This window comes from Mirounga angustirostris, unplaced genomic scaffold, assembly GCF_029215605.1.
Source record: "Mirounga angustirostris isolate CCGP_5_RB_7025 unplaced genomic scaffold, mMirAng1.0.hap1 SCAF_13, whole genome shotgun sequence".
Lineage (NCBI taxonomy): Eukaryota > Metazoa > Chordata > Mammalia > Carnivora > Phocidae > Mirounga > Mirounga angustirostris.
Genome location: NW_026991721.1, coordinates 55,307,069 through 55,333,133, shown reverse-complemented (window position 1 = coordinate 55,333,133; position 26,065 = coordinate 55,307,069). Strand labels below are relative to the sequence as shown.

General features: G+C 41.9%; 1 protein-coding gene and 1 non-coding gene across 6 annotated transcripts in view; both read right to left on the bottom strand.

Annotated features, from left to right (window-relative positions):
- C2CD3 (C2 domain containing 3 centriole elongation regulator) overlaps nt 1-26,065 on the bottom strand; it is a 146,568-nt gene that overhangs the window by 19,052 nt on the left and 101,451 nt on the right. For 4 of the 5 annotated variants that reach the window (XM_064576934.1, XM_064576932.1, XM_064576935.1 and 1 more), the window contains 5 exons: nt 22,370-22,575; nt 19,631-19,764; nt 8,565-8,726; nt 4,860-5,077; nt 1,003-1,924 (listed from right to left, as the gene is read on the bottom strand). In XM_064576934.1, the coding sequence (XP_064433004.1) occupies nt 1,003-1,924; nt 4,860-5,077; nt 8,565-8,726; nt 19,631-19,764; nt 22,370-22,575 (1,642 nt within the window). Of the gene's footprint in view, nt 1-1,002; nt 1,925-1,947; nt 2,250-4,859; nt 5,078-8,564; nt 8,727-19,630; nt 19,765-22,369; nt 22,576-26,065 lie in introns of those variants that run through there. The other variant, XM_064576936.1, reaches the window with a different exon arrangement.
- On the bottom strand, nt 14,275-14,409 carry LOC123858118 (small nucleolar RNA SNORA5). The gene has a single exon (XR_006794075.1). It is a non-coding gene; the product is annotated as a small nucleolar RNA SNORA5 (small nucleolar RNA).

Sequence of the window (26,065 nt, the reverse complement as noted above, 5' to 3'; positions counted from 1 at the left end):
GAAAAAGATAAGGTCCCTGACCTACGTCGGGAGTGTACAGTCTGATGGGTAAGGGATTACTGTCTCCGTCTTACAGGTGAAGAAACTGAGGCTCAGAAAAGTTAAATGGTAAGTCTGATGTCACACAAGTAATAAGAAGCTGGGTCTAGAAGGGTCAAGAACAGGCCCCCTGGCTTCTGGTAGAGAAAGATCTCTTCAGTGAAACAGCCTCCTTCCTCAGCAGCTGCGCAGTAACCCCTGCTTGCTGCTGTGCTGCCGAAGGTCCTGAGTGGTTTCTTTTTCCCATAACACGTCCATCTGTGTTTCAAAGCAGGAACAGGGGGAATGTTAGGTGTCCCTTCCTCCCATTAACGCTGCCATTCTGGAGGGGGAGGGGGAGTTGGGCAAGTCCATTTCAACTGCGCCCACTTCCTCTCTCCTTTTCCCTATCACTTGCCTTTTTTCTAAAAAAAAAATTGAGGCAAGTTACCGTAACTTTGAGCCTCAGTTTCCCTACATGCAAAACAGAAATGATGACACCGACCTTCTAGACTTATGACGACTGAATGAAAAAGGTATGTGAAGTGCCTGGCACATAGTAAATGCTCAGTCAGTGCTAGTACTCTCCTTTCCCCTCTCTCTGCACCCTTTACTTCGATTTCACCTGAGATTAGTGGTCTCATTCCTTACATCCAGAACACTCCCTTCAAGTGTAAAACCCCCAATAGATTGATCCAGTAAATCAGGCTGGGCTAGGCTAATGAATGTGCTACTCACCCTTAAACCCAATTCAAAGCATTATGCTTCAGAGGGCGGCGCTAACAGTAGCATCATAGCTCCTTATTCGCCTCGGCACCTTCTGAAGGAAGGGGCTTCCTGTACCTCCCAGTGCATTACATGAGGGAGGCCACTGCTCACACTCACACACACACGCATACACACTAGGCTAGCCTAAGTGCCAGCATCCAAAATGCCTACAAATGGCTCAAGGGGGCGCTACTTGTTGGAAATCCCAAAGGATACAGGAGGCTCTGCCTTGTGGACACCTCTGATCCAGATGTTGCCTGCTTCTGCCTGACGTCAGGGCAGCTGATGGGTAGCGCCCGATGGCTTTCCTTCCTGCTCTGGGAGGCTAGGTGGAGAGGGAATTTCTCGAAGCTATCAGCAGAATCACTTAGTTCACTGGAGGCAGCCTCATGCTCAGTCTGGGCCTCTGGCTTGGGCTCCTGGTCCTGATCTGCTCTTGGTGAGCTCAATCCAACAGAAGTGCTGCTCTGTTGGGCTCCTGAGAGTGTCACTTGTGAGATGAGTTGACGGTCTGCTGAAGCAGGCTCTCCATCCCTGGCATGAGAGGCTTCAGCCTCACAAGCAGTAAGACTTTGGCTAGGAGAACCCTGCCTAAGCAGGTGGGGGTGGACCGCCCTTCCCGGGCTGGGCAGAGGGCTACTTTTGCCCTTGAGCTCCTCTCTGGGGAAACGCTTTGAAGAAGGACAAGAAGGGCCTTCCCTATGCACCTCATCAGGCTGAAGGCTGATGATCTCACTTGCGTCTGACATGAAACTGGACCAAGGGCTAGTTTTGTCTGTCACGGTGGTGATGTCATTGAGTGTCCTGGGCTCAATGATGTCTTCTTCATAGTCCTCATCACTGTAGGCTGGGCCTGCCTCAGTTTCCTCACTGCTCTGCATCCTTGTAATGGGTACTGTGTGCCCCAGGGACTCACGGAGCATTCCTCTTCCGCTTGAAGTCTCTTCAAGAGTAGGGGGAGTTAGGTGGTTTCTGCCCTCATCCGGAGCTCTTGCCAACGGCAGGTCTGGAGTTGTGCTTCGTTCCTGCATGGCCACTGTGTCCTGAGCATCTGGTAGGGTGGGAACCTCTCTGCTTCGACTCCGGGCTCGGTGAGAACTCAAAGATGCTTGAGAATTCTTGGTGATGGTCTGCAGATCTGAACAGCAACAGATATCAGTCTTACTACAAGATAGGGCCACAGACCACTCAATTTTCCCATGCTAGGCTCTAGCTTCAGATGTATTCTTGCAATCAGAGTTTGAACAAATCTTAAAGATGGTTAATCCACTCGAATCAGTGAAACTATATGCAAGGCAGTATATAATTTCTAGCACTTTATTCTAACATCAGAGGACCAAAATCTAATCTGTTTATAGTTGTGGTTACATCGCTTTCAGAGACTATCTGCTCATGCTCAGGAATTCTTGGGAGCTAGGAGTCCTGGCGGGCATGTTCATGCTTCCATTTACTTCAGTAATTACCTATATTAAAAATCAAAATGAGAATCTACTTATTTACCTATTTGATGACAGTTATTATAGAACTATATATTTTACTTGGAAAATAAAAGCAAGTCATCTATCACCCAAATGGTAAGGCAGGGGAGGTTTACAGAGAAAATGGAGGCAGCATGGTGTGTGGAAAGAGCAGAGGCTTTGGGGCCTGGTCAGTTTTGGGTTCAAATCTCTACTGTCACTTATCAACTTTGTGGTCATGAGCAAACTATCCTCTCTGAACCTGTTTATCTTTAAAATGTGATTAACAGGGGGGTGGGGGATGGGGTAACTGGGTGATGGGCATTAAGGAGGGCATGTGTGGTGATGAGCACTGGGTGTTATATGCAACTAATGAATCTTTGAACACTACATCAAAAACTAATGATATACTATATGCTGGCTAATTGAACATAATAAAAATAAATATATAAATAAAAATTTAAAAAAGTGATTAACACCACCTTCACACAGGGTTATGGTAAAGAATACATGTGATAAATGGGCATATGTGGTGTGGCACATGTATAAACAATAAATGGAAGCTACCAGTCATTTCAAATTATTTTGCAGTTAAATGGGGGGCATAAATAAATAGGCCTAGTAAGTGGTTTGTCTGCATGGTTATTTAAGAAGAGAAAGTTAGGAATTGGGAGGCAAATTTGACTCCTGGTGTGTGGGGTCACATCTCCCTCACTGCACCTAATGGCATCTTCAGCCTATAGGAGATGTGGGCTGAATTTAATACATTAACAATTTTCATATCTCAAAGGGGAGTAGATGTATGAGAACGGAACATCCCTACCTGCAAACAGGAAGAGGAACCAGGAAGCAGGTTAGTTAATCCTGATCCCTTGGCCTGAACTATCCTTTCTGTCTTGGAGCAGTCTTTCTGCTTTTTACAAACCAGCCTGTCCTTCAAGGCCCTGCTCTACTGCACCTCCTCCAGGAAGCCTTCCTGGGTACGCCAGCTGGATGGGATGGCTAAACAGTGTTGTTCTATAAGGAAGCACTTAAGATGCTACTGTGTATGTTTCCCCATCAGACTGTGGGCTTCTCAAAGGCAGAAACCATGTGTTTGATTTATGTTGCATTTTTAGAGGCCAGCAAAGGACCTGGCACATAGATGTGGCATAAATGAGATCCCTACTCAGTAACTCACTCTCAAGCTTCATTTGTATCTACTTGTCTAATGACTTCTTCAAAAGTGTACTGAGAAGTGATGGAGGCTGGGGGAGTTTATTTATTTGAATTGTTTTCTTCGATCCAATCATCTCTCTCATTCTCTCTCCTCTTTTAATATACCCATTTGGAGGGTTCCCGATTTGCTTTCACCTCTACCCCAAACAAGCCTCCCTCTGTTTTGCTCTTAATGCTTTCTTTCTGGGGGGCAGTTTCTTCAGTTGACTATAGAATGTACGCTTGATGAAAGACAATTCCTGTCTTGTCCACCACTTTATCCTCCTAGAACTAGTAACACATAGTGCCTGGCATAGTTTGTGCTCAGTAAATAGATGACTGAATATTTCCAAGCAAGTAGAAGCCAAATACAGCATGTACCTCTGGAGCCCTGGCTACCAACAGGTCAGCCCTCTGGGAAAGAGGATAAGAAGGAAGTTTGTACCTAATATCAATCATGGTGGCTTCTTTCCCCTTTAAACAGAGAAAACTGAACTTATTCATCCCTGTGTACAATATACACCTTCTGCTTGAACAAAAATGACACCAAAGTGATGGCTAAAGGTACTGCTCTAATTGTTTTCTCACTATTCCCCTACCGTGCCTGCTATGTAAGTTCCCAGGTCTTAACCCTGCATTCTGATTCAAAAGAATGGAGCAAGACCCAGGTGATTTTTTAGGTGATTTTTATATGTTCAGGCCAAGTTTGAGAAATACTTATTCTACAGCAGTCTCTGTCTGGGCTGCACAGTGGAATTACCTGGGCAGTTCTGAAAAACACTGATGCCTGGGTCCCACCTTCAGAGATCCTGTTGCAACTAACCTATGGTGCAGCCTGGGCATCTGCATTTGAAAAGTTCCCTTAAGAACTCCAATATGTAGCCAAAGTGAGGACCACTGCTTTAGGGGGTTTTTCAAAGGGTCAACAATGGACCACCAACATCTAGAGTCATCTGAGGTACCTGCTAAAAATGCGGACTTCTGCCTTCTGAGAATTACAATTTTAAATAGGTCTAGTTGATTTTTTCCTGAGAACAGAGTGGCGCAAGCTCAAGAACTGCTACTGAAGAACTTACCTAATCCACTCTTGTCTTTTTTTTTTTTTGGCTGGGGAAGCCTCAAGAAGGGAAAGGGGTGAGGGTAGGTGGTGTCATATAGTGAGCCTGAGCCAGAAAGCCACCAAAGACCTGACTCGGGTCTCCTGCCTCTCAGTCCGACGGTCTCTCCATTTCACACGTCCCTGTGCCGTGTTATTATTACACCTCTCCTTCCAGAAGGAAGACGGTAAATAAGTAAGACAGTGAAAGCTGTTGGTCTCTATTTGTCATAGGGGCTTTTATGAGGGCTGATATTCAAATGCTTTTTGAACAGGCACCCAGTGAACGTTAACTCCTCAACAAGAGGGGCCCTGAGCCATACCCGTGATTAAGGAGCTGACTTGCAACACCAGGTTATTGGATTTCTCCAGGATGCACTGGCTCTCTGGGTCTAGGCTGCTGTCTCCGGGCCCACGATGGTCCCTGTGGCTCTCCGGACACTGCAAGATGGTATGAGTCTGAGCACTGAGGGGAAGTAAAGGCTTGGTGAGCTTCTGACTGAAGTACTGCTGGATCTGATCTAGCTCATTCAGATTCCTCCTGTAAAAAAAGAAAGGGAGAAGAGGACAAAAGCGTCATTCCCTGGGATTGCAAGCATATTTTCATTTCCCTGGCATTCTACTGCTTTAGCTAGGACCTTAGTACTTCTCACTTGGTCTGTTAACACTAGGACCCTACCCTCCTGCTCTAAGCCACCAATTCATCCTTCATTTGACTATAATCCTGCTGCTGGGGACAACCTTCCCCTCCTTCTGTCTGGCTAATGAGATTCCTCTTCTGATGTCCAGCAAAAACCCCACCTCCTGTAGGGAAGGAACCATTCTTGACTACCATCCTCTTACTCTGACAGAGGAAGGCCTTACTCTGGACTAACACTGACCTTTGCTACCTCATAACCATTCCTGATCCTTCAAGTAAGTGACCTCTCCTAGCAAGTCTTCCCTGCACCTCTAAACTGGTTTAAGAAGTCCCCCTTTGTGCTCCACAGTTCTGTACTCTCCAATCACATCTATTTCCCCTGATGTACTGTGAGCTGTGTGCTGACTCCTTTCTATCTACTGTACCCAGCATAGTGCTTTCCCCATGATCATAGATGGGCCCTGTCCCAACTAGGTTCATTTTGGCCTCATACCTCTGAATGCTGGAACCTGAGTTCAAGCTACTCCCCTTGCTGTGTCCCTATGCTCTTTAACTTTTAAAGTACTCATATTTCTCCTTTCCAAAGTCCATCAACCCAAACCTTGGGCCACCTCTCCCTTAAACTCCTTCACTCTTGGCATCTCCATCAACCTTTTGTCTTAGATTTCCCCTTAGTTTTCTCATTACGTGTCAGTTTCCCAAACTAGGCCATGAGCACTTGGTGACAGAAGACAGTATTTCAAACTTCTCTATTTCTTTGGTTCACTCACTGTGCCTGGTACACTACAACACAGACGCTAAGTACCTGTGAGGTAAACTGAAGGTCTCTCTGTCCTTTGTTAGCAACAGTTTGCATGTTCTACAGTCAAATACAAATTACATGAGGGAGCACGGTGCTGACCCTTAATCTGTCACTAGAGGCCACGACTCTCAAGTCACGGTGGATTTAGGTGTCTACATCTGGGTGTACACCACATGCTACCTGTAGCAGGAACGTGCAAAACAACTGTGAACTTGGTGGAACTTTAGAAAACGTGCATACCCAACTGGCCTTGTCAGAGGTTTTGGGTAAAGAACCTATTAAGACTAAGCTGCAGTTTTCTCATCTGTGAAAAGGTTTATTAATATTTGCTCTGCAGGCCTCATACAAGTGCTGTGATTCAAATGAAGCAATGTTTTAGGGCTCTGTGAACCCAAGGAAGTCATGTAAAATTGGTATCTTGTTTCATCTCCATTTGGTAGAGAATTCATCTACTAGCAGTTTTCAAAACCTGGTTCTAGGTCTAGCACATCAGCATCATCTGAGAACTTACTAGAAATGCTAATTCTCAGGCACTATCCTAGACCTTCTGAATCAGGAACTGTATGGGTGGGTCCAGCAGCTGCTGTTTTAACAAGCTCTTCATGTGATTCTGATACGCACTAAGTTTTTTGAGAACCACTGCTCTAGGGCAGTGGTTTATAGCCTGGCAATTTGGCCCCAAGAAGTCTTTTGGCAATGTGTGGAGACATTTTTGGTTGTCACAATCAGGGGACGGGTGCTACTGGTATCTAGTGGATATAGGCCAAGGATGCTGCTAAATATCCTACAATGCATAAGACAGGCCCCCTACAGCAAAGTATCTGGTCCAAATGTCAACAGTGCGGACTTGGAGAGAAACTGCTCTAGGGTGCAGGACACTTTCTTTTTTTCTTTTCTCAGCGAATTCTAAAATATGTTATGTGAATGACCCAATAAAATGCAGCCACACTATTAATGGTTTTACTTAAGTAGCCTCCAGTCTCTAGCTGAGAATCTAAAATGAGAATCTGAACCTACCACTTCCTTGTAATTATAAAAGTCTGAACAGTTTCCCATAGTCTATAGCATGACTGTTCAATTCTTTTTTTTAAAAGATTTTTTATTTATTTGACAGAGAGAGACACAGCGAGAGAGGGAACATAAGCAGGGGGAGTGGGAGAGGGAGAAGCAGGCCTCCCGCCGAGCAGGGAGCCCGACTCGGGGCTTGATCCCAGGACCCCGGGATCATGACCTGAGCCGAAGGCAGGCGCTTAACGACTGAGCCACCCAGGAGCCCCTGTTCAATTCTTTTTAACCCATGTTCCACCAATCAAAAACATTTTGCCAATTCTTTTCTGAGTTTGCTTTATAAAACCAAGTAATAGGTTCGTTTTTCCAAATATAAAATCTGTCAAACATTTTTTCCTCAAGTTTTACACACTCTCTTCCTCCTCTCCCCATCACTTTCCACTTGAGAAGCATTTGTTCTAAAAGTCCAAACTCTTAGCTGACATTTAGGGCCCTTCAAGATGGCCCTATAGAAACTTACCCGGCTTTTTACATCTTTTTTTTTTTTTTTAAGATTGATTTATTGGAGAGAGAAAGCATGTAAGAGGAGGGGCACTGGAAGAGACTCTCACGCAGCCTCCCCACCATGCGCAGAGCCCTAAGTGGGGCTCGATCCCACAACCCAAGAGGTCTTGACCTGAGCTGAAACCAAGAGTCAGACGCTCAACTGACTAGGCCCTCTGCTCTTTACATCTTATGCTCAGCTGTATCCTGTTACTGCTGGTCTTCCTCCAAACTTGACTTGCTGTTTCATGCCTCTGAGTCTTACCATGTTTTCTGCATAGAATGTCCTTCACATTTGTTGACCTGCTCCTTCAAAGACCAGTGCAAGTGTGACTTCTTTAAATCTTCCCATGACCAACTTAGAATGTTACTCATTCCTCCATCTACCCTTTGCTAGAAAACCTGCAGCTCTTATCACATGTCATTATAATGATCCGGCAATAGGCTATCTCCTCCTCTGGGAATGGCAGAGCCAGGATCAGAAGCTAAGGCTACTGGACTCTGAAGCCAAGACCTTTTCACAGCACCACACTTCTTACTAGATAACCCAGGGGCTGACTCAGATGATCCAGAATGGCTCTTTCAATTCTCACAGGGCTCCTCTGGCTCAGATGCTGATGAAATTAAGAAAGAGACAGGGAAGCATTAACAGGACATGCTGGTCTGGAAGAATTCAGTGGTTGTGAGAAGAAAGACAGTGGGCAGGATGAGGCTCTGTAAATTTAAAGTAGGTATGAAGCTGTATAGATGTGAGGGTGGTTATTACGTTTGGTGAATAACCTCAAGTTCCTGTGTTAATAGGTATGAGTAATAGAGCCCATGAAGAAATGGAAGGCCTCAAGCTTGAGAAAGATTGATCTATGAGGAACGCCAAGAGGGTCCAGGGTCCAATTCAACACTAACCTAGACAAAAACCCCTCCTAAGCCTCCCAGGGCAGCGGCAGTGGACAGAAAAGCAGTCCTGTCGGCTGCCACTGCCCATTACCTTGTGCTTCACTGTGGTTTCCTGTGTCTTTTCCCAGCACAGGGCCTTACCTGAGAGAAGTCAGAATGGAAGTACGGGAGGACAAAGGCAATGTGGTCAGTTTGTCATCACGTGGCAAAACTGCCTCTCCCTGCTGCAGGGATTCATGAAACCGGCGGATATTCTGCACATGCTCTTCATGGCGTGATGCCTGACTTCTTGCGGTACCACTTCTGCCAGGAATAAATGGGGCCAAAGTAAATTCCTAACCAATAAGAAAACTCCTAATGTGACAAGCAACAAATAACCTTCCTAAAATGATATTGCAAATCCATCCCCATTACCACAGTTCTGGCTTTGTTAATTCTTGCTTGGATTACAACTCTCTTCCAGATAATCTTGCCTTCAGTCTTACTCCTTTATTTTTCTCTCTCTCTTTTTAAATTCTAATTCTAGTGTAGTTAACATACAGTGTTATATTAGTTTCAGGTGTATAATAGAGTGATTTAACAGTTCCATACATTACTCAGTGCTCATCAAGATAAGTGTATTCTTAGTCCCCTTCACCATTTCACCCATTCCCCAACCCATCTCTCCTCTGGTAACAATCTGTTCTCTAGAGTTGAGAGTCGGCTTCTTGGTTTATCTATTTTCCCCTTTGTTTTGTTTCTTAAAGTCCACATAGGAGTGAAATATGCTATTCATCTCTGACTTATATTTTTTAGCATAATACACTCTAGATCCATCCATGTTGTTCCAACTGGCAAGATTTCATTCTTTTTAATGGTTGAATAATATTCCATTGTGTATGTGTGTATATATGTATGTACACACACACACATCTTTATCCATTCATCTATGAATGGACACTTGGGCTGCTTCCATAGTTTGCCTATTGTAAATAATGCTTCAATAAACATGAGGCATTTGTCCTTTGAATTTGTGTTTTTGTATCCTTTGGGTAAATACCCAGTAATGTGATTCCTCAATCATACGGTAGTTCTATTTTTGTTTTTAAAGATTTTATTACTTATTTGACAGAGAGACACAGCGAGAGGGGGAACACAAGCAGGGGGAGTAGGAGAGGGAGAAGCAGGCTTCCCGCTGAGCAGGAAGCCCGATGAGGGGCTCGATCCCAGGACCCTGGGATCATGACCTGAGCTGAAGGCAGACTCTTAACCAACTGAGTCACCCAGGTGCCCCTATTTTTAACTTTTGAGGAGCTTCCACACTGTCTTCCACAGTGGCTGCACCAGTTTGCATTCCCACCAACAGTGCATGAAGGTTCTTTTTCTCCACATCCTCGCCAATATCGGTTTCTTGTGCTCTTGATTTAGCCATTCTGATATGTGTGAGGTAACGTCTTATTATGGTTTTGATTTGCATTTCCCTGATGAGTGATGTTGAGCATCTTTTCATGTCTCTGTTGGCCATGTGTAGGTCTTCTGTGGAGAAATGTCTGTTCATGTCTTCTGCCCATTTTTTAATTGGAGTATTTGTTTTTTGGGTATTGAGTTGTGTAAGTTTTTTTTTTTTTAAGATTTTATTTATTTGACAGAGAGACACAGCGAGAGAGGGAACACAAGCAGGGGGAGTGGGAGAGGGAGAAGCAGGCTTCCCGCGGAGCAGGGAGCCCAATGCGGGGCTCGATCCCAGGCCCCTGGGATCATGACCTGAGCCGAAGGCAGACGCTTAACGACTGAGCCACCCAGGCGCCCCGAGTTGTGTAAGTTCTTTATTTAGTCTAGATATTAACCCTTTATTGGATATAACATATAAACCCTTTATTTATATGTTATTTGCAAATGTCTTCTCCCATTCAGTGGGCTGTCTTTTAGTTTTGTTGGTTGTTTCCTTTGCTGTGCAGAAGCTTTTTATTTGGATGTAGTACCAACAGTTTATTTTTGCTTTTGTTTCCCTTGCTTAGGTGGACATATCTAAGATGTTGCTATAGTCGACATCAGAGAAGTTACTACTTGTGTTCTCTTCAAGGATTTTTATGGTTTCAGGTCTCACATTTAGGTCCTTAATCCATTTTAAGCTTATTTTTGCGTATAGTGTAAAAGTGGTCCAGTTTCATTCTTTTGCATGTTACTGTCCAGATTTCCCCAACACTATTTGTTGAAAAGACTTTTTCCCATTGCATATTCTTGCCTCTTTTGTTGAAGATTAATTGACCATATAAACATGGGTTTATGTCTGGGTTTTCTATTCTGTTCCACTGACCTATGTGTCTATTTTTGTGCCAGTACCATACTGTATTGACCACTACAGCATTGTAATATAACTTGAGGGTCCAGAGAATTGTGATGCCTTCAGCTTTGCTTTTTTTTTTCAAGATTGCTTTGACTATTCAGGTTCTCTTCTGGGTCCATACAAATTTTAGGATTGTTTGTTCTAGTTCTGTGAAAAATGCTATTGGTGTTTTGATAGAGATTTCTTTATAGAGATTACTTTTTTTTTTTTTAAGATTTATTTATTTATTTGAGAGAGCGAGAATGAGAGAGAGTACATGAGAGGGGGGAGGGTCAGAGGGAGAAGCAGGCTCCCCGCTGAGCAGAGAGCCCAATGCAGGACTCGATCCCGGGACTCCAGGATCATGACCTGAGCCGAAGGCAGTTGCTCAACCAACTGAGCCACCCAGGTGCCCAATATAGAGATTACTTTAAATGTGTAGATTGCCTTGGGTAGTATAAACATTTTAACAATATCTGTTTTTCTAATCTATGAGCATGCAATGCCTTTCCATTTTAAAGCAGGATCCACATCCAGCGTGGAGCCCAATGTGAAGCTTGAACTCACAACGCTGAGATCAAGACCTGAGCTGAGATTAAGAGTTGGACGCTTAACCAACTGAGCCACACAGGAGACCCTATCTTTCCATTTCTTTCTTTCTTTTTTTTTTTTAAGCTTTTATTTATTTATTTGACCGAGAGAGAGCAAGCAAGAGCAGGAACACAAGCAGGGGGAGTGGGAGAGGGAGAAGCAGGCTTCCCGCCAAGCAGGGAGCCCAATGCGGGGCTCGATCCCAGGCCCCTGGAATCATGACCTGAGCCGAAGGCAGATGCTTAATGACTGAGCCACCCAGGTGCCCCCCTATCTTTCCATTTCTTTGTGTCATCTTCTATTTCTTTCATCAGTATTTTAGAGTTTTCAGAGTATAGGTCCTTTGACCTCTTTGGTTAGATTTATTCCCAAGTACTTTACTATTTTTGGTGCAATTGTATATGGGATTGTCTTTTTGTTTTGTTTTCTTAATTTCTTTCTGCTGCTTTATTATTAGTGTATAAAAATGCAACAAATTTCTTTTTTTTTTTTTTAAAGGAAATAAACAGTACGATGGGGAGACGAAAAAGGCAAGTTAAACTTGAGGTTTTTTTTTTTTTTTAAAGATTTTATTTATTTATTTGACAGAGACACAGTGAGGGAGGGAATATAAGCAGGGGAAGCGGGAGAGGGAGAAGTAGGCTTCCCACTGAGCAGGAAGCCCGATGCAGGGCTTGATCCCAGGACCCTGGGATCATGACCTGAGCCGAAGGCAGACACTTAACGACTGAACCACCCAGGCGCCCCATGCAACAAATTTCTTTATATTGATTTTGTATCCTACGATCTTACTAAATTCATTTATTAGTTCTAGTAGTTCTTTGGTGGCATCTCTAGGGTTTTCTATATATAGTGTCATGTCATCTGCAAATAGTGGAAGTTCTACTTCTTCCTTACCAATTTGGGTGCCTTTTATTTCTTTCTGTTATTTGTTTATTTCTGATTGCTGTGGCTAGGATCTCCAGTTCTTTGTTGAATAAAAGTGGTGAAAGTGGACATCCTTGTCTTGTTCCTGACCTCAAGGGAAAAGTTCTGTTTCCCCCCCTTTCAGTATGGTGTTAGCTGTGGGTTTTTCATATGAGGCCTTTATTATGTTGAATTATGTTCCCTGTAAACCTACTGTGTTGAGGTTTTTTTTTTAAATATCATGAATGGATGTTATATTTTGTCAAATGCTATTTCTGCATCTTTTGAAATGATATGATTTTTATCCTTTCTCTTATTGATGCTGGTATATTACACTGATTGATTTACAAATATTGAACCAGGCTTGCATTCTGAGTTAAATCCCACTTGATTGTGGTGAATGATTTTTTTAATGCACTGTTGGATTCAGTTTGCTAATATATTATTACGGATTTTTCTATCTATGTTCATCAGAGATATTGGTCTGTAGTTCTCATTTTTTGTAGTGTCTTTATCTGGTTTTGGTATCAGGGTAATACTGGCCTCATAAAATGAATATGGAAGTTTTCCTTCCTCTTCTATTTTTTGGAATAGTTTGAGAAGAATAGGTACTAACTCTTCTTTATTTTTTAAAACAAGATTTATTTATTTATTTATTTATTTATTTATTTATTTATTTATTTATTTATTTAAGAGTGCAAGAGTGGGGGGGAGCGGAGGGGGAGAGAGAGAGAGTCCTAAGCAGACTCTGAGCTGAGTGCAGTGCCCAACACAGGGCTCAATCCGACGAATGTGAGATCATGACCTGAGCCGAAATCAAGAGTCGGATGTGTAACGGACTGAGCCACCAAGATGCCCCCTTACTCTTTAAATGTTTGGTAGAATTCACCTGTGACGCTGTCTGGTCCTGGACTTTTGTTTGTTGGAAGTTTTTTGATTAGATTCAATTTCATTGCTGATAATCGGTCTGTTCAAATTTTCTATTTCTTCCTGCTTCAGTTTGGTAGGTTATATGTTTCTAGGAATTTATCCATTTCTTCTAGGTTGTCCAATTTGTTGGCATATAATTTTTCTTAGTATTTTCTTACAATTGTTTGTATTTCTGTGGTGTCAGTTATTATTTCTCCTCTTTCATTTGTGATATTGTTTGAGTCCTTTTTTTTTTTTGGATGAATTTGCTAGAGGTTTATCAATTTTGTTGATTTTTTTTCAACGAAGCAGCTCCTGGTTTCATTAATCTGTTCTACTATTTTTTTTTAGCTTCTATATCAGTTATTTCTGCTCTAATCTTTATTATTTCCTTCTGCTGGTTTTGGGTTTTGTTTGTTCTTTTGTGAGCTCCTTTGGGTGTAAGGTTAGGTTGTTTATTTGAGATCTCTCTTGCTTTGTGAGGTAGGTCTGTATTGCTATAAACTTCCCTCCTAGAACAGCTTTTGCTGCATCCCAAAGATTTTGGACCGTTGTGTTTTCATTTTCATTTCTCTCCATGTACTTTTTGATTTCTTCTTTGATTTCTTGGTTGACCCATTCATTGTTTAGTAGCATGTTATTTAACCTCCATGTATTTGTGGTATTTCCAGGTTTTTGCTTGTGGTTGACTTCAAGTTTCATAGTGTTGTGGTCAGAAAAGATATATAGGACTTCAATCTTTTTAAATTTGTGATCTATTCTGGAGAATGTTCCGTGTGCACTTGAAATGAATGTGTATTCTGCTGTTTTAGGTTGGAATGTTCTACATATATCTGTTAAATCCATCTGGTCCAATGTGTCATTCAAGGCCACTGTTTTCTTGTTGATTTTCCGTTTGTTTCCATTGATTTAAGTGTTACCCATTCTCTTTTAATAAATTCTCCACATTATAGCCTGAGTGATTTTTTTTAAAAACATAGGTCTGAAATAACAATTAATAAGAACAACACTATTTATGGAGTCCTTATTTAATGTGCCAAGCACTGTTCTAAGCATTTGTGTACTAACCTATTCCCTATTCAATCACCATTGTTCCTTTCTAGCTTTGGTTTCTCTTTTTTTTGGGGGGGGCGCGGTGCGAGGTGTCCGTGACCAAATTTATCCCTGAGGCCCAGCATGGGGGATCAGGGCCCATGGATCACAGTGTTTCTGTGGCAGCCTTTCAGGCCAGTGCCGGCCACGGGGTGGGCAGGCACTGAATTTGACACAGCTGCAGTGTTTTGTTTTGTTTTGTTTTTTAAATCTATAAAACAAGTTTCAAATTTCTTACCAAGGTATTCACGAACTGGACTCCAGCAATAATTGTCTTCTCTTTAAATAATAGCTTCATTGAGATATAATTCACATACCATACAATTCACCCAGTGAAAGTGTACAACTCAATGGTTTTTAGTATATTCAGAGTTGTGTAACCATCACCACAATTTTAGGATATTTTCATCACCCCAAAAAGAAACCCTATACCCATCAGCAATCACTCCACATTTCCTCCACTCCCCAAACCCTCAAACCCAAACCTCCCAGCTCTAGGCAACTGCTAATCTACTTTCTGATTCTGTAGATTTGCGTAATCTGAATAATTCATATAAATGAAATAATAACCATATATAGTCTCTTGTGACTGGCTTCTTCCATTTAGCATGTTTTTAAGCTTCACCCATGCTATAGCATATATCAGTAATTCATTCCTTCTCATGGCTGAATAATTTTCTATTATATAGAGATATATATAGATATAGATAGAGACATTTTGTTTACTCATCAGATGATGGACATTTTGGTTGTTTCCATTTTTAAGTTATAAGGAATAATGATACTACAAACACTCATGTACAGGTTTTTGTGTGGACATATGATTTTACTGTTCTTGGGTATATACCTAGAAGTAGAATTATTGGATCATATGATTACTCTATGTTTAACCTTTTAAAAGGAAGTGCCAGACTGTTTTCCAAAGCAGCTGTACTATTTTATTTTTTTTACTCTTTTTTTTTTTAAAGATTTTATTTATTTATTTGAGAGAGAGAATGAGAGAGCACATGAGAGGGGGGAGGGTCAGAGGGAGAAGCAGACCCCCTGCTGAGCAAGGAGCCTGATATGGGACTCGATCCCGGGACTCCAGGATCATGACCTGAGCTGAAGGCAGTCGCCTAACCAACTGAGCCACCCAGGCGGCCCGCAGCTGTACCATTTTAAAAAAATCCCACCAACCATGTATGAGGGTTCCAGTTTCTCCACATCCTCCCAACACTTGTCCTTTTGATTGTAGTGGGTGTGAAGCGGTATCTCATTATGGATTTCATTTACATTTTCCTGATAGTTAATGATGTTAAGTATCTTTTCATGTGCTTACTGACCATTTGTATATCTTCTTTGGACATTTGTCTATTCAGATCATTTGTCCGTTCTTTTTTGTAAACTATTTCTTTCTTTTTTTTTTAGATTTTATTTGAGAGAGACAGAGAGAGAGTGAGCGAGCACAAGCACAGGGTGGGGAGAGGGAGGGAGAGAAGCAGACTCCCTGATGAGCAGGGAGCCCCACACGGCGCTTGATCCCAGGACCTGGGATCATGACCTGAGCCAAAGGCAGACGCTTAACTGACTGAGCCACGCAGGCGCCCCTTTTGGTCCATTTTTAATTGGGTTATTTGCTTTTTATTATTGAGTTATAGGAATTCTTTATATATTCTGGATATAAGTCTCATCAGATATCTACGGTTTGCAAATATTTTCTCCCATTTTGTGGGTTGCCTTTTTATTTTCTTAATTGTGGCATTAAAGTTTTTAATTTTGATGAATCTAATTTACTTTTTCTTTTGTTGCTTCTGCTTTTTGTGTCTTTTATAAGGAATCATTTGCCTAATCTAAGGTCATGAAGATTTACTCCTGTTTTCTTCTGAGAGTTTTTATAGTTTTAGCTCTTACATTTAGATATATGATCCTTTGGGAGTTAATTTTTGTATACAATGTGAAGAAGGGGTCCAACTTCAATCTTTTGCATGTGGGTATGCAGTTGCTCCAGCACCATTTGCTGAAGACTATTTTCCTCATTAAAGCATCTTGGCACCTTAGACATCTTGGCATCCTTGGCACATGGGTTTACTTCTGGACTGGCAATTTATTCCACTGATCTAGATTTCTATCCTTATACTAGTAGCACACTGTACTGTTTACTGGAGCTTTGTGTTAAGTTTTGAAATTAGGAATTTTTTCTTCTCTTTCAAGACTATTTTGCCTATTCTGTGTCCCTTGAATTCCCATATGAATTTTAGGACTAGCTGGCCCATTTCCATGAAAAATCCAGCAGGGACTATGATAGGGAGTGTGTTGAATCTGTAGATTGATTTGGGGAATACTGCCATTTTAACAATATTAAGTCTTCCAATCTGTGAACATGGGATGTCCCTCCATTTATTTAGATCTTCTTTAATTTCTTTCAACAACGTTTTGTAGTTTTCAAAGAGTAAGTTTTGGACTTTTTTTTGTTAAATTTATTTTTTAAGTATTTTATTCTTTTTTTTTTTTTTTTAAGATTTTATTTATTTTTTGACAGAGAGAGACACAGTGAGAGAGGGAACACAAGCAGGGGGAGTGGGAGCGGGAGAAGCAGGCCTCCCACGGAGCAGGGAGCCCGAAGCAGGGCTGGATCCCAGGACCCTGGGATCATGACCTGAGCCGAAGGCAGATGCTTAACGACTGAGCCAGCCAGGCGCCCCTTATTTATTTTTTTAAAGATTTTTATTTATTTTTTTGACAGAGACACAGTGAGAGAGAGGGAACACAGGCAGGGGGAGTGGGAGAGGGAGAAGCAGGCTTCCCTGCCGAGCAGGGAGCCTGATGCAGGGCTTGATCCCAGGACCCTGAGATCATGACCTGAGCCAAGGGCAGACGCTTAACGACTGAGCCACCCAGATGCCCCTGTGTATTATATTTTAAAATGTTCTCAGTTTAGGGGTGCCTGGGTGGCTCAGTTGGTTAAGTGTCCAACTCTTGATTTTGGCTCAGGTCATGGTCTTGGGGTCATGAGATATTGACCCTGTGTGGGGCTCCACACTCAGTGGGGAGTCTGCTTGAGGATTCTCTCCCTCTGCCTCTCTCCCCACTCGTGTGTGCTCTCTCCCTCTCTCTCTGAAATAAATAAATCTTTAAAAATACTTTTCAGTTTAATTTTTCTAATATGGTAAAAATAGATAGATATAACTTACCTAAAGAAACCTCTTTGAGGTCACCAATAATTTTTTTTTTTTTAAAGATTTTTTAATTTTATTTATTTATTTGAGACAGAGAGAATGAGAGAGAGAGAGCACATGAGAGGGGGGAGGGTCAGAGGCAGAAGCAGGCTCCCTGCCAAGCAGGGAGCCTGATGCGGGACTCGATCCAGGGACTCCAGGATCATGACCTGAGCCGAAGGCAGTCGCTTAACCAACTGAGTCACCCAGGCGCCCACCAATAATTTTTAAGAGTACAAAAAAGTTCTGCAGTAGAAATGTCTGAGAACTGCTTTACTAAGGTATAACCGTTATATAATAAATTTCACATATTTAAAGTCTATAATATGAGGTATTTTTAAAAAAGATTTTATTTATTTGAGAGAGAGAGAGAGAGTGAGCATGAGCAGTGGGGAGGAGCAGAGGGAGAGAGAGAAGCAGGCTCACTGCTGAGCAGGGAGCCCGACATGGGGCTTGATCCCAGGACCCCAAGATCATGACCTGAGCCGAAGGCAGACACTGAACCAACTAAGCCACCCAGGCACCCCATATGAGGTATGTTTTTGTTATAATTTTTTGTTGTGACTGAAAAATTATTGACCAAATAACAGCCCTTTATTGGAGAAGTATCAAAACTGACTATTTGGTCCAATTATAGCATAATTTTGAGCCACAATATTATGAGTTCTGACATGTGTACATCTTAAAGAAACATTAAGAATATGAACATATTCATCACCCTTAAAAGTTTCCTCCTGTCCTTCATAGTTCCTCCGTTTTTCTTGCTCTATTCATTTTCCCTTGACCCTAGACAACTACTGATTTGCTTTTTGTCACTATAGATAAGTATGAGTTTTCTAGAATTTTATATAAATGGAATCAGATACAATGTACCCTCTTTTGTCTAGCTTCTCTCTCAACCTAATTATTTTGAGATTCATTTTGTATATCAATATTGCCTTTTGCAAAGTTTTTGAGTAGCATTTCATTGTAGGAATATACCACAATTTGGTTAGCCTTAGATGGCTAGCTGGATCAGAATATGTCATTTTGATATGGTCCTCCTGAAGTAGGAACATGGTTCCTATTTTTTTTTTTTTTTAAAGATTTTATTTATTTATTTATTTGAGAGAGAGAGAGAGACAGCATGAGCGGGGGAGGAGGGCACAGGGAGAGGAAGAAACTGGCTTCCTGCTGAGCAGAGAGCCTGATGTTGGGCTCGATCCCAGGACCCTGGGAGTCGAAGGCAGATGCTTAACCAACTGAGCCACACAGACGTCCCTGGAATAGGGATATTTTTATGTGGACAAAAAGCAAACCACTAAACTTAGCTTTTACAATTACTAAATAGCGGCCTCACCATCAATCTATATTTCTATCGTTGTACCAGGACCCCTATCCTCCCTGTGTCTCATGGATTGGCTATGGTCAAAGTAACACCCATAAAATTACACCAGAATACCAGAACAATTATTTAAGCCTGCGATCTAGGGTTTGACAGACACATGCGAGCCCTTTATACAGAGGGCAGAGGCACTCTTCATGTGGTAAGCAGGTAGAGAGCTACACAGTGCTGAAATGGGCCTTTGAGTGGCTAAGTGGTGTTAGTGTCTTTATAGAATAAAGGGTCTACTCATAACTGCTGCTGTAGGAATGGCTGTTGTAGGGAAAGATCCCTTGCCTTATTCCTGAAGTAGAGAGATAGACACGGGAAAGACTGGTGGAGGCAGGGGGATGACAAATGGCACTAGGGCCTGGAAGGGAGTGGGGTGGAAAGCAGCAGTGTTATTCCTAGACCCTGCCCTTTGAGAGAATGGAATATGCTCTCGCCCTGATATCCATACGCATGTCCATGGCTGGTGTGGTGAAGCATCTGGATGGGCCAGTTGCTTTTTATAAAATATCCTGGTTCCTAGGTTTGGAAAGGGAAAGATCTCAGACATGTGATGACTGATTTTAGGGATAAAGGCTAAAGGCCTGTAAGGAAAAGAGAGAAGCGTCCTTTTCACTGAAGCTACCTTTTTGATAGCAGTAACAGTTCTAGTTTCCTGTCTTATAAAAAAAAATTTGCTTTCATAGGATCCTGGAGTTCCCAGGGGCTGTGACTGAAGATCAACAAAGCTCTTTCCCTGTCTCTAGTTTGTTCCTCCAATAAAGGAAAGAGAGAAATGCCAAACCAGTTAGCAGATATCCAACTCTCTATTTCTTCCCATCAAAAACTCACTCACCTCTCAGGAGAGGAGAAATCAAGTTCCTTTGATGAGGTGTGAGCAAGTTGTTCTGGGGTCCATCTTGCAATGCAGCTGGGAAATGCAGTACACATATCAGAGGCAGGGAAGGAAAAGGGGCTATATATTGGGATCTGTAGAAACAATGAGAAAAATGGTATACCTGTCACCACAAATCCTTTTGGAACAAAGAAGTATAAATAAATTTGTAAATTTGTGTTTAAAAAATTTACTGTATGTAGACGAATAAAATTTGCTGAGTATTTTCTATGTGTTGAATGCTGTACTAAGCAATTCACATGCATTTTCTCATTTAAACTTCACAATAATCTTATGAGGCAGGTACTATTATTATCCCCATTTTATATACTATGCTATCAGATTGCTTTTTAGTTACTTTATTTGCTTATGCTCCTGCTCTTCCAGCTAGTTTGTGAACTCCTGACTGGATATCATTTTATTTTACATGTGAGGATAATCTGGCTGTGGTATTTCTTGTCTCATGACTACCAGGGCTGATGTGAAAAGACCTTCTTCCACAGCAACTGTTTAACTCTTCATCACTTTCTCATGCAGTCATTCATGCATTCAATATTTACTGACTCCCATCCTGCCAGACCCTGGGCCAGGCATGCATGATAAGAGAGATGAAAAAAACCCTACGATCTTTGCTTTGATAGAGTTCCCCCATCTGGGACAGTCTGGAAAATTCTTTCTTTTATAGTTAAACTCCCTGAGTGTCTGTACTTACTATCATTGAGTCCCCTCTTTCCATTCCCTCTCTTTTTATTTTTTTGACAGTTAAAAAATATTTATCTATTTATTTTTTAAACATTTTATTTATTTATTTGTCAGAGAGACAGAGAGAGAGAGAGCACACACAAGCAGGGTGAGCGGCAGGCAGAGGGAGAAGCAGGCTCCCCGCTGAACAGAGAGCCCAATGTGGGACTCAGTGCCAGGACCCTGAGATCATGACCTGAGCTGAAGGCAGACACTTAACTGACTGAGCCACCCAGGCATCCCAGAAATTTTTATTGAAATCCAGTTAATCTAACATATAATGTATTATTGATTTCAGAAATAGAGGTCAGTGATTCATCAGTTGCATATAGCACCCAGTGCTCATTATATCATGTGCCCTCCTTAATGTCCATCACCCAGTTACCCCATCCTCCCACCCCCTCCCCTCCAGCAACCCTCAGTTTGTTTCCTATGATTAAGAGTCTCTTATAGTTTGTCTCCCTCTCTGATTTTGTTTTGTTTTTTTCCTTTCTTCCCCTGTGATCATCTGTTTCGTTAGAACAATTTTAGGGACACCTGGGTGGCTCAGTCAGTTAAGCGTCTGCCTTCAGCTCAGGTCATGATTCCAGGGTCCTGGGATCGAGCCCCGCACTGGGCTCCTTGCTCAGAGGGGAGCCTGCTTCTCCCTCTGCCCGCTGCTTCCCCTGCTTGTGCTTGTGCTCTCTCTCTCTGACAAATAAAATCTTAAAAAAAAAAAAAAAAGCAATGATTTTAATGTAATAGAGTTTTTTTTTAAATTTTTTTTACTAAGTTTTTTTTTTATTTATTTGACAGAGAGAGAGAGACAGTGAGAGAGGGAACACAAGCAGGGGGAGTGGGAGAGGGAGAAGCAGGCTTCCCGTGGAGCAGGGAGCCCGATGCGGGGCTCGATCCCAGGACCCTGGGATCATGACCTGAGCCGAAGGCAGACGCTTAACGACTGAGCCACCCAGGAGCCCCTGTAATAGAGTTAAAAAAAAATTTATTTATTTATTTATTTATTTGAGACAGAGAGAATGAGAGAGAGAGAGCACATGAGGGGGGGAGGGTCAGAGGCAGAAGCAGGCTCCCTGCCGAGCACGGAGCCCGATGTGGGACTCAATCCAGGGACTCCAGGATCATGACCTGAGCCAAAGGCAGTCGCTTAACCAACTGAGCCACCCAGGCGCCCTGTAATAGAGTTTTTAAAAAGTTCAACGAATGTGGTTTCAAACTCCATGCTGCAATTAATCTTACTTTATTTAAAAATTGAGATACGGCCATTTGTGACAACATGGATGGATCTAAAGGGTATAATGCTAAGTGAAATAAGACAGAGAAAGACAAATACCCTATGATTTCACTTATATGTGGAATCTAAAAAACAAAAGAAATTAATAAACAAAGAAAAAAGTATAAACAGACCCATAAATACAGAGAACAAACTGACGGTTGCTAGAGGGGAGGGGGATGGGCAATCAGTGAAGGGGGTAGGAGATACAGGCTTCCAGTTATGGAATAAATGGCACAGCACAGAGAATACAGGCAATGGTATTGTAATGGTGCTGTATGGTGACGGATAGTGGCTGCACTTGGGGTGAGCACAGCATAACACATAAACTTGTCCAATCACTGTGTTGTACACCCAATACTAATGTAACACTGTGTGTCAACTATACTCAAGTAAAAAAATTTTTTTAATTGAGATATAATCAATGTATTATAAAGTTCATCCTTTGAAATTGTTCAATTCAGTGGTTTTTAATATATTCAGAGTTGTGCATCCATCACCACTGTGTAATTCCACTATGTACGCCACTGTGTAATTTTTATCACCCTAAACAGGTCATGAGGTCATTATGAGACACAAATACATAATGTGTTCTGTAAGCTGGGAAGTACCAAACACATGTAAAGGATCTTCTTATAGATTTGGCTCAGCGGAACCCTTACTGGTTAGGACTGAATCAGGATACGTACCAGGGATCCCGGGGTCTCCACCCCACGTCTTGATTGTCTTTCTTCTTTGAAGTGCATCAAACTCTCCAGAGGGGAGATAGCAACTTTTATCTGCCCCTGGCACTCTCCACTGAAGTCTGTGATGTTGTACCATCCACAGACAAACTGGAAGCCAGAAAGAAGTGGGGAGAGGTCCACCGAGGCAAAGCCAATCACCCTCTCTTCATCTGTGGGGGAAAGAGAAGAGCTGGGCAGCGTGGCTGGGCAAGTCTTGCCACTGACATTAGAGGCTCCTCGCAGAGAAGACAAATAATGAGAATGAGAGAGACAGCCTGCTTTCACTACCAAAAATTCTCTTTCTGTATGGCAGGGAAAAGCTAGCAGAGTTCAGTTTTGTTTTCTTGATATAGGCAATTGGAAAACAACCTTAAACAGCAAATTCTTCTTTTCCCTACATTATCACGTCTCAGTGATTTTCCTCAGGGCAGTGGGTCTTGAAAGAAATCATTTGAAAGATCATCACCCTTGGAATTATGAGGGAGTTGCATTTTCCCATTCATACTTGTCTGTATTTTTCAAATTCTCTATAACGTACATATGTATTATATTTAATTAAGAACAAAAGTGATATAAATCACAAAAGAAAGACAAATAACTCTCCCTAGAAAACCAGTACATGGTGCAAAATAAGAGCTTGGACTCAGGCTTGTAACAGGGCTGCCCTTATTGAGTAAGAAGACCCCTTCTTGATTGGACAAGCAACCATGCAACGACCTTTGTTCTCAGACTCACTGCTTCTTGTTCCTCATTTCTTACATGTAAGTAGCTGGAAATTTTTAAGAGGAGTGGCCATTAGTTTTCCCAGTTTCTTATACATGCCGCTGGTGACAATGAACTCATTACACACTGCCTAACATTTGTTTAGACAGCTTGCTCTTCTTTAGACTGGGACCTACCTAAAAGCTGAGACCAAGTATCATTCGCTTTATGTTTCCTACACTCTCTATTCCTGGCATAAATCTTCCCACATCATGAAAAAGTTGATAAACAACCACTGAGAACACAAATGAACTGGCCAACATAGAGTGGGACAAAGAAGCAATGCACCACAACAGCTAATCTGAGTGTGGCTTTGATTTGAAAACACATTACTTTAACTCCCCAAACCTCAAGTCTCACATATACAATGAGAAGGACTGAACCAAGATCCTCTTCAACTTAAGATCCTCCGAGACTTAAGAGTCTAGGAACGTTTGACGTTGTGTTCCTCAGAGTAGGAGTCAAGTAATTCTTACCCAATGGGAGTGAAGAATGATGGCTAGAACCTTTAATTTCCACTCCACAAAGACTTTTTTATAGCTTTGCAAAGAAAAATAATCTTGCTTTATTTGGGCATCCAAGCATAACCTGTTCTTAATAGATTGTAACTTTAGGTAACACGTTGAGGGTTTTTCCTAACACGAAAGCACTACATCTTAAACATTCCTGAGGAGAAATCAGGCTAAGTTGATCATTGAGAAAAACAATAGCTTTGAAGAGCTCAGTTTAATATCATATTTAGCAGGGCAACCCATCATTCTTTCTTTGTAGTTTTATGTTCTAATGATCTCAAACTTACTTCATACTCTTTCTTTACTCCAGATTTTTGTATTTGCTGTTGCCTCTGACTATACTATGTCATGCCCTTCATTTATCAGCTCCAGGAAGCCTTCTGTGACATCCTCAGTTTGAGTCAGATATCCCCTACGAGAACACCCTATATTTGCCTCATCATACTATCCTCCAATTGTTTGTCTTCCCCCCCGGGACATAAGCTCCATGAGGACAGAGACCATCTATGCCTTATTTTACTTTTGAATCCTTAGCACTTAGCATAGTGCCTAGCATAGAGTAGGAACTCAAATATTCACTGAACACAGCTTGGTCTGGCTTGCATAGCTGAGGCTGTGTGGAAAGGGTGGAGTTAAGGGAAGAGAGGCCTCTACCTCTACTGAGAGACAGAGCTAGGTAAGTGTGGTCAGCTGGGTCTAGGCATTTTCCCCATCTCCATTTACAACAGGGTTTTACAGCATTCTCTAGGGGTCACGGAAGATAGGGAATTTATTTTGTTCTTCTCTATACCAAATAGCCCTAGCACAGTATCTGACACATAGTAGGCATAATAAAAATAGCTCCATTTATTAAGTACCAATTATGTGCCAAAAATCTTATAAATATTATCTCTAATCCTTATAAAAATCCTGTAGGCCAGGTACTATAATCCTAATTTTATTAATAAGGAAACAAAGGCTCAAAGAGGTAAAGTGTTTGGCTTAGGTCATGTAATTTGTGAATGGCAGAGCCAAAATTTGAATCCAGGTCCATATAAGACCAAAGTTACTCTTTTTTTTTCTTGTTACAGTAAGTGCTGAATTGAGGTAAACCTTGGTCTGCTCGACAATCTCTGGAGTACTTTAGAGAAAAGAGAAGAATAGAAAGGCAGGGAGGAGGGTGAAGCCTAGTTAAATACAGCAGGAATTCCTTGTGTTGATTCAGAGAAAATGGATTTATGATCAGCTCCTGCCACATTTATGAGGTTAGGTGGGGGTGGGGGACATGATAAGTGAATCCAAGGCAGGAGCATGGGACAAATCATCGAAATCGGATTCACAGCATCATTTCCAAACAGAAGCACTAGAAGAGAGATAGGTAAGTCAATTTCCTTTACACACTGACTACTCTCCGGTCTTTATGAGGCTCTGGGGTTAGCTCTGAAACTTATCACAGGCAAATAAAAACTGTAATGCTGTAGTCTCAAAACAACTGAAGGTTTGGAAACTAGGCCCTAGCAAGAATCCTAAAGGAGCTAGATTTATAGGAGGGATTTACTTAAGACAAAATTTCCTAAGTATAGAAGCAGTGAGAGAGCTGGATGTCCTCATCCACTCACTTTTCCCAGCCAATGTTACTAGCATGGTGAAGTACAAAGGTGAAGGCTGTATAGCCAGTCGGAACTGGGTTCAAATCCTGGCTCCGCTGATTTTTTAAAAAAGATTTTATTTATTTATTTGGCAGAGAGAGGGAGTAAGCACAAGTAGGGGGAGTTGCAGTAAGAGGGAGAGGGAGAAGCAGGCTCCCCACTGAGCAGGGAGCCCAATGCGGGGCTCGATCCCAGGACCCTGGGATCATGACCTGAGCTGAAGGCAGACGCCTAACGACTGAGCCACCCAGGTGCCTGGCTCCACTGATTAAATAGGTATATGACCTTAGTCAAGCCGCTAAACTTCCTTGGGCCTCAGGTATTACATTTGTAACACTGAACAGGTGTTACATTTGTAACACCGAACGAATTATGTTTTTACATTGCAGGATTAGAGATGTTTGTAAAGTTCTCAGCACATTGCCATTCACTAATAAGAACGATAAAAACTGAGATGGTTTTACTAAGTATCAGGCATTCATTTAATTCTCCCACTGAGGTAGGTACTATTATCCCTATTTTATAAATAAAGAAACTGAAGCAAAGAGAAATGAAGTCATTCACCCAAGGTCATACTACCTTGTAAGGGGTAAGAACTGGTATCTGAATCCCAAGAATGTGGCTTTAGAGTCTGTGCTCTTGATGTTGTTGAATTGCGCCTCTTAATAATGGTAGCTGAATAAAACTAGGTTCAAGGATCATGATGTCAGCACCTCCATCCTGGGGAGGCTCTTAAAACAAGACTCTAGTCTTAGGTA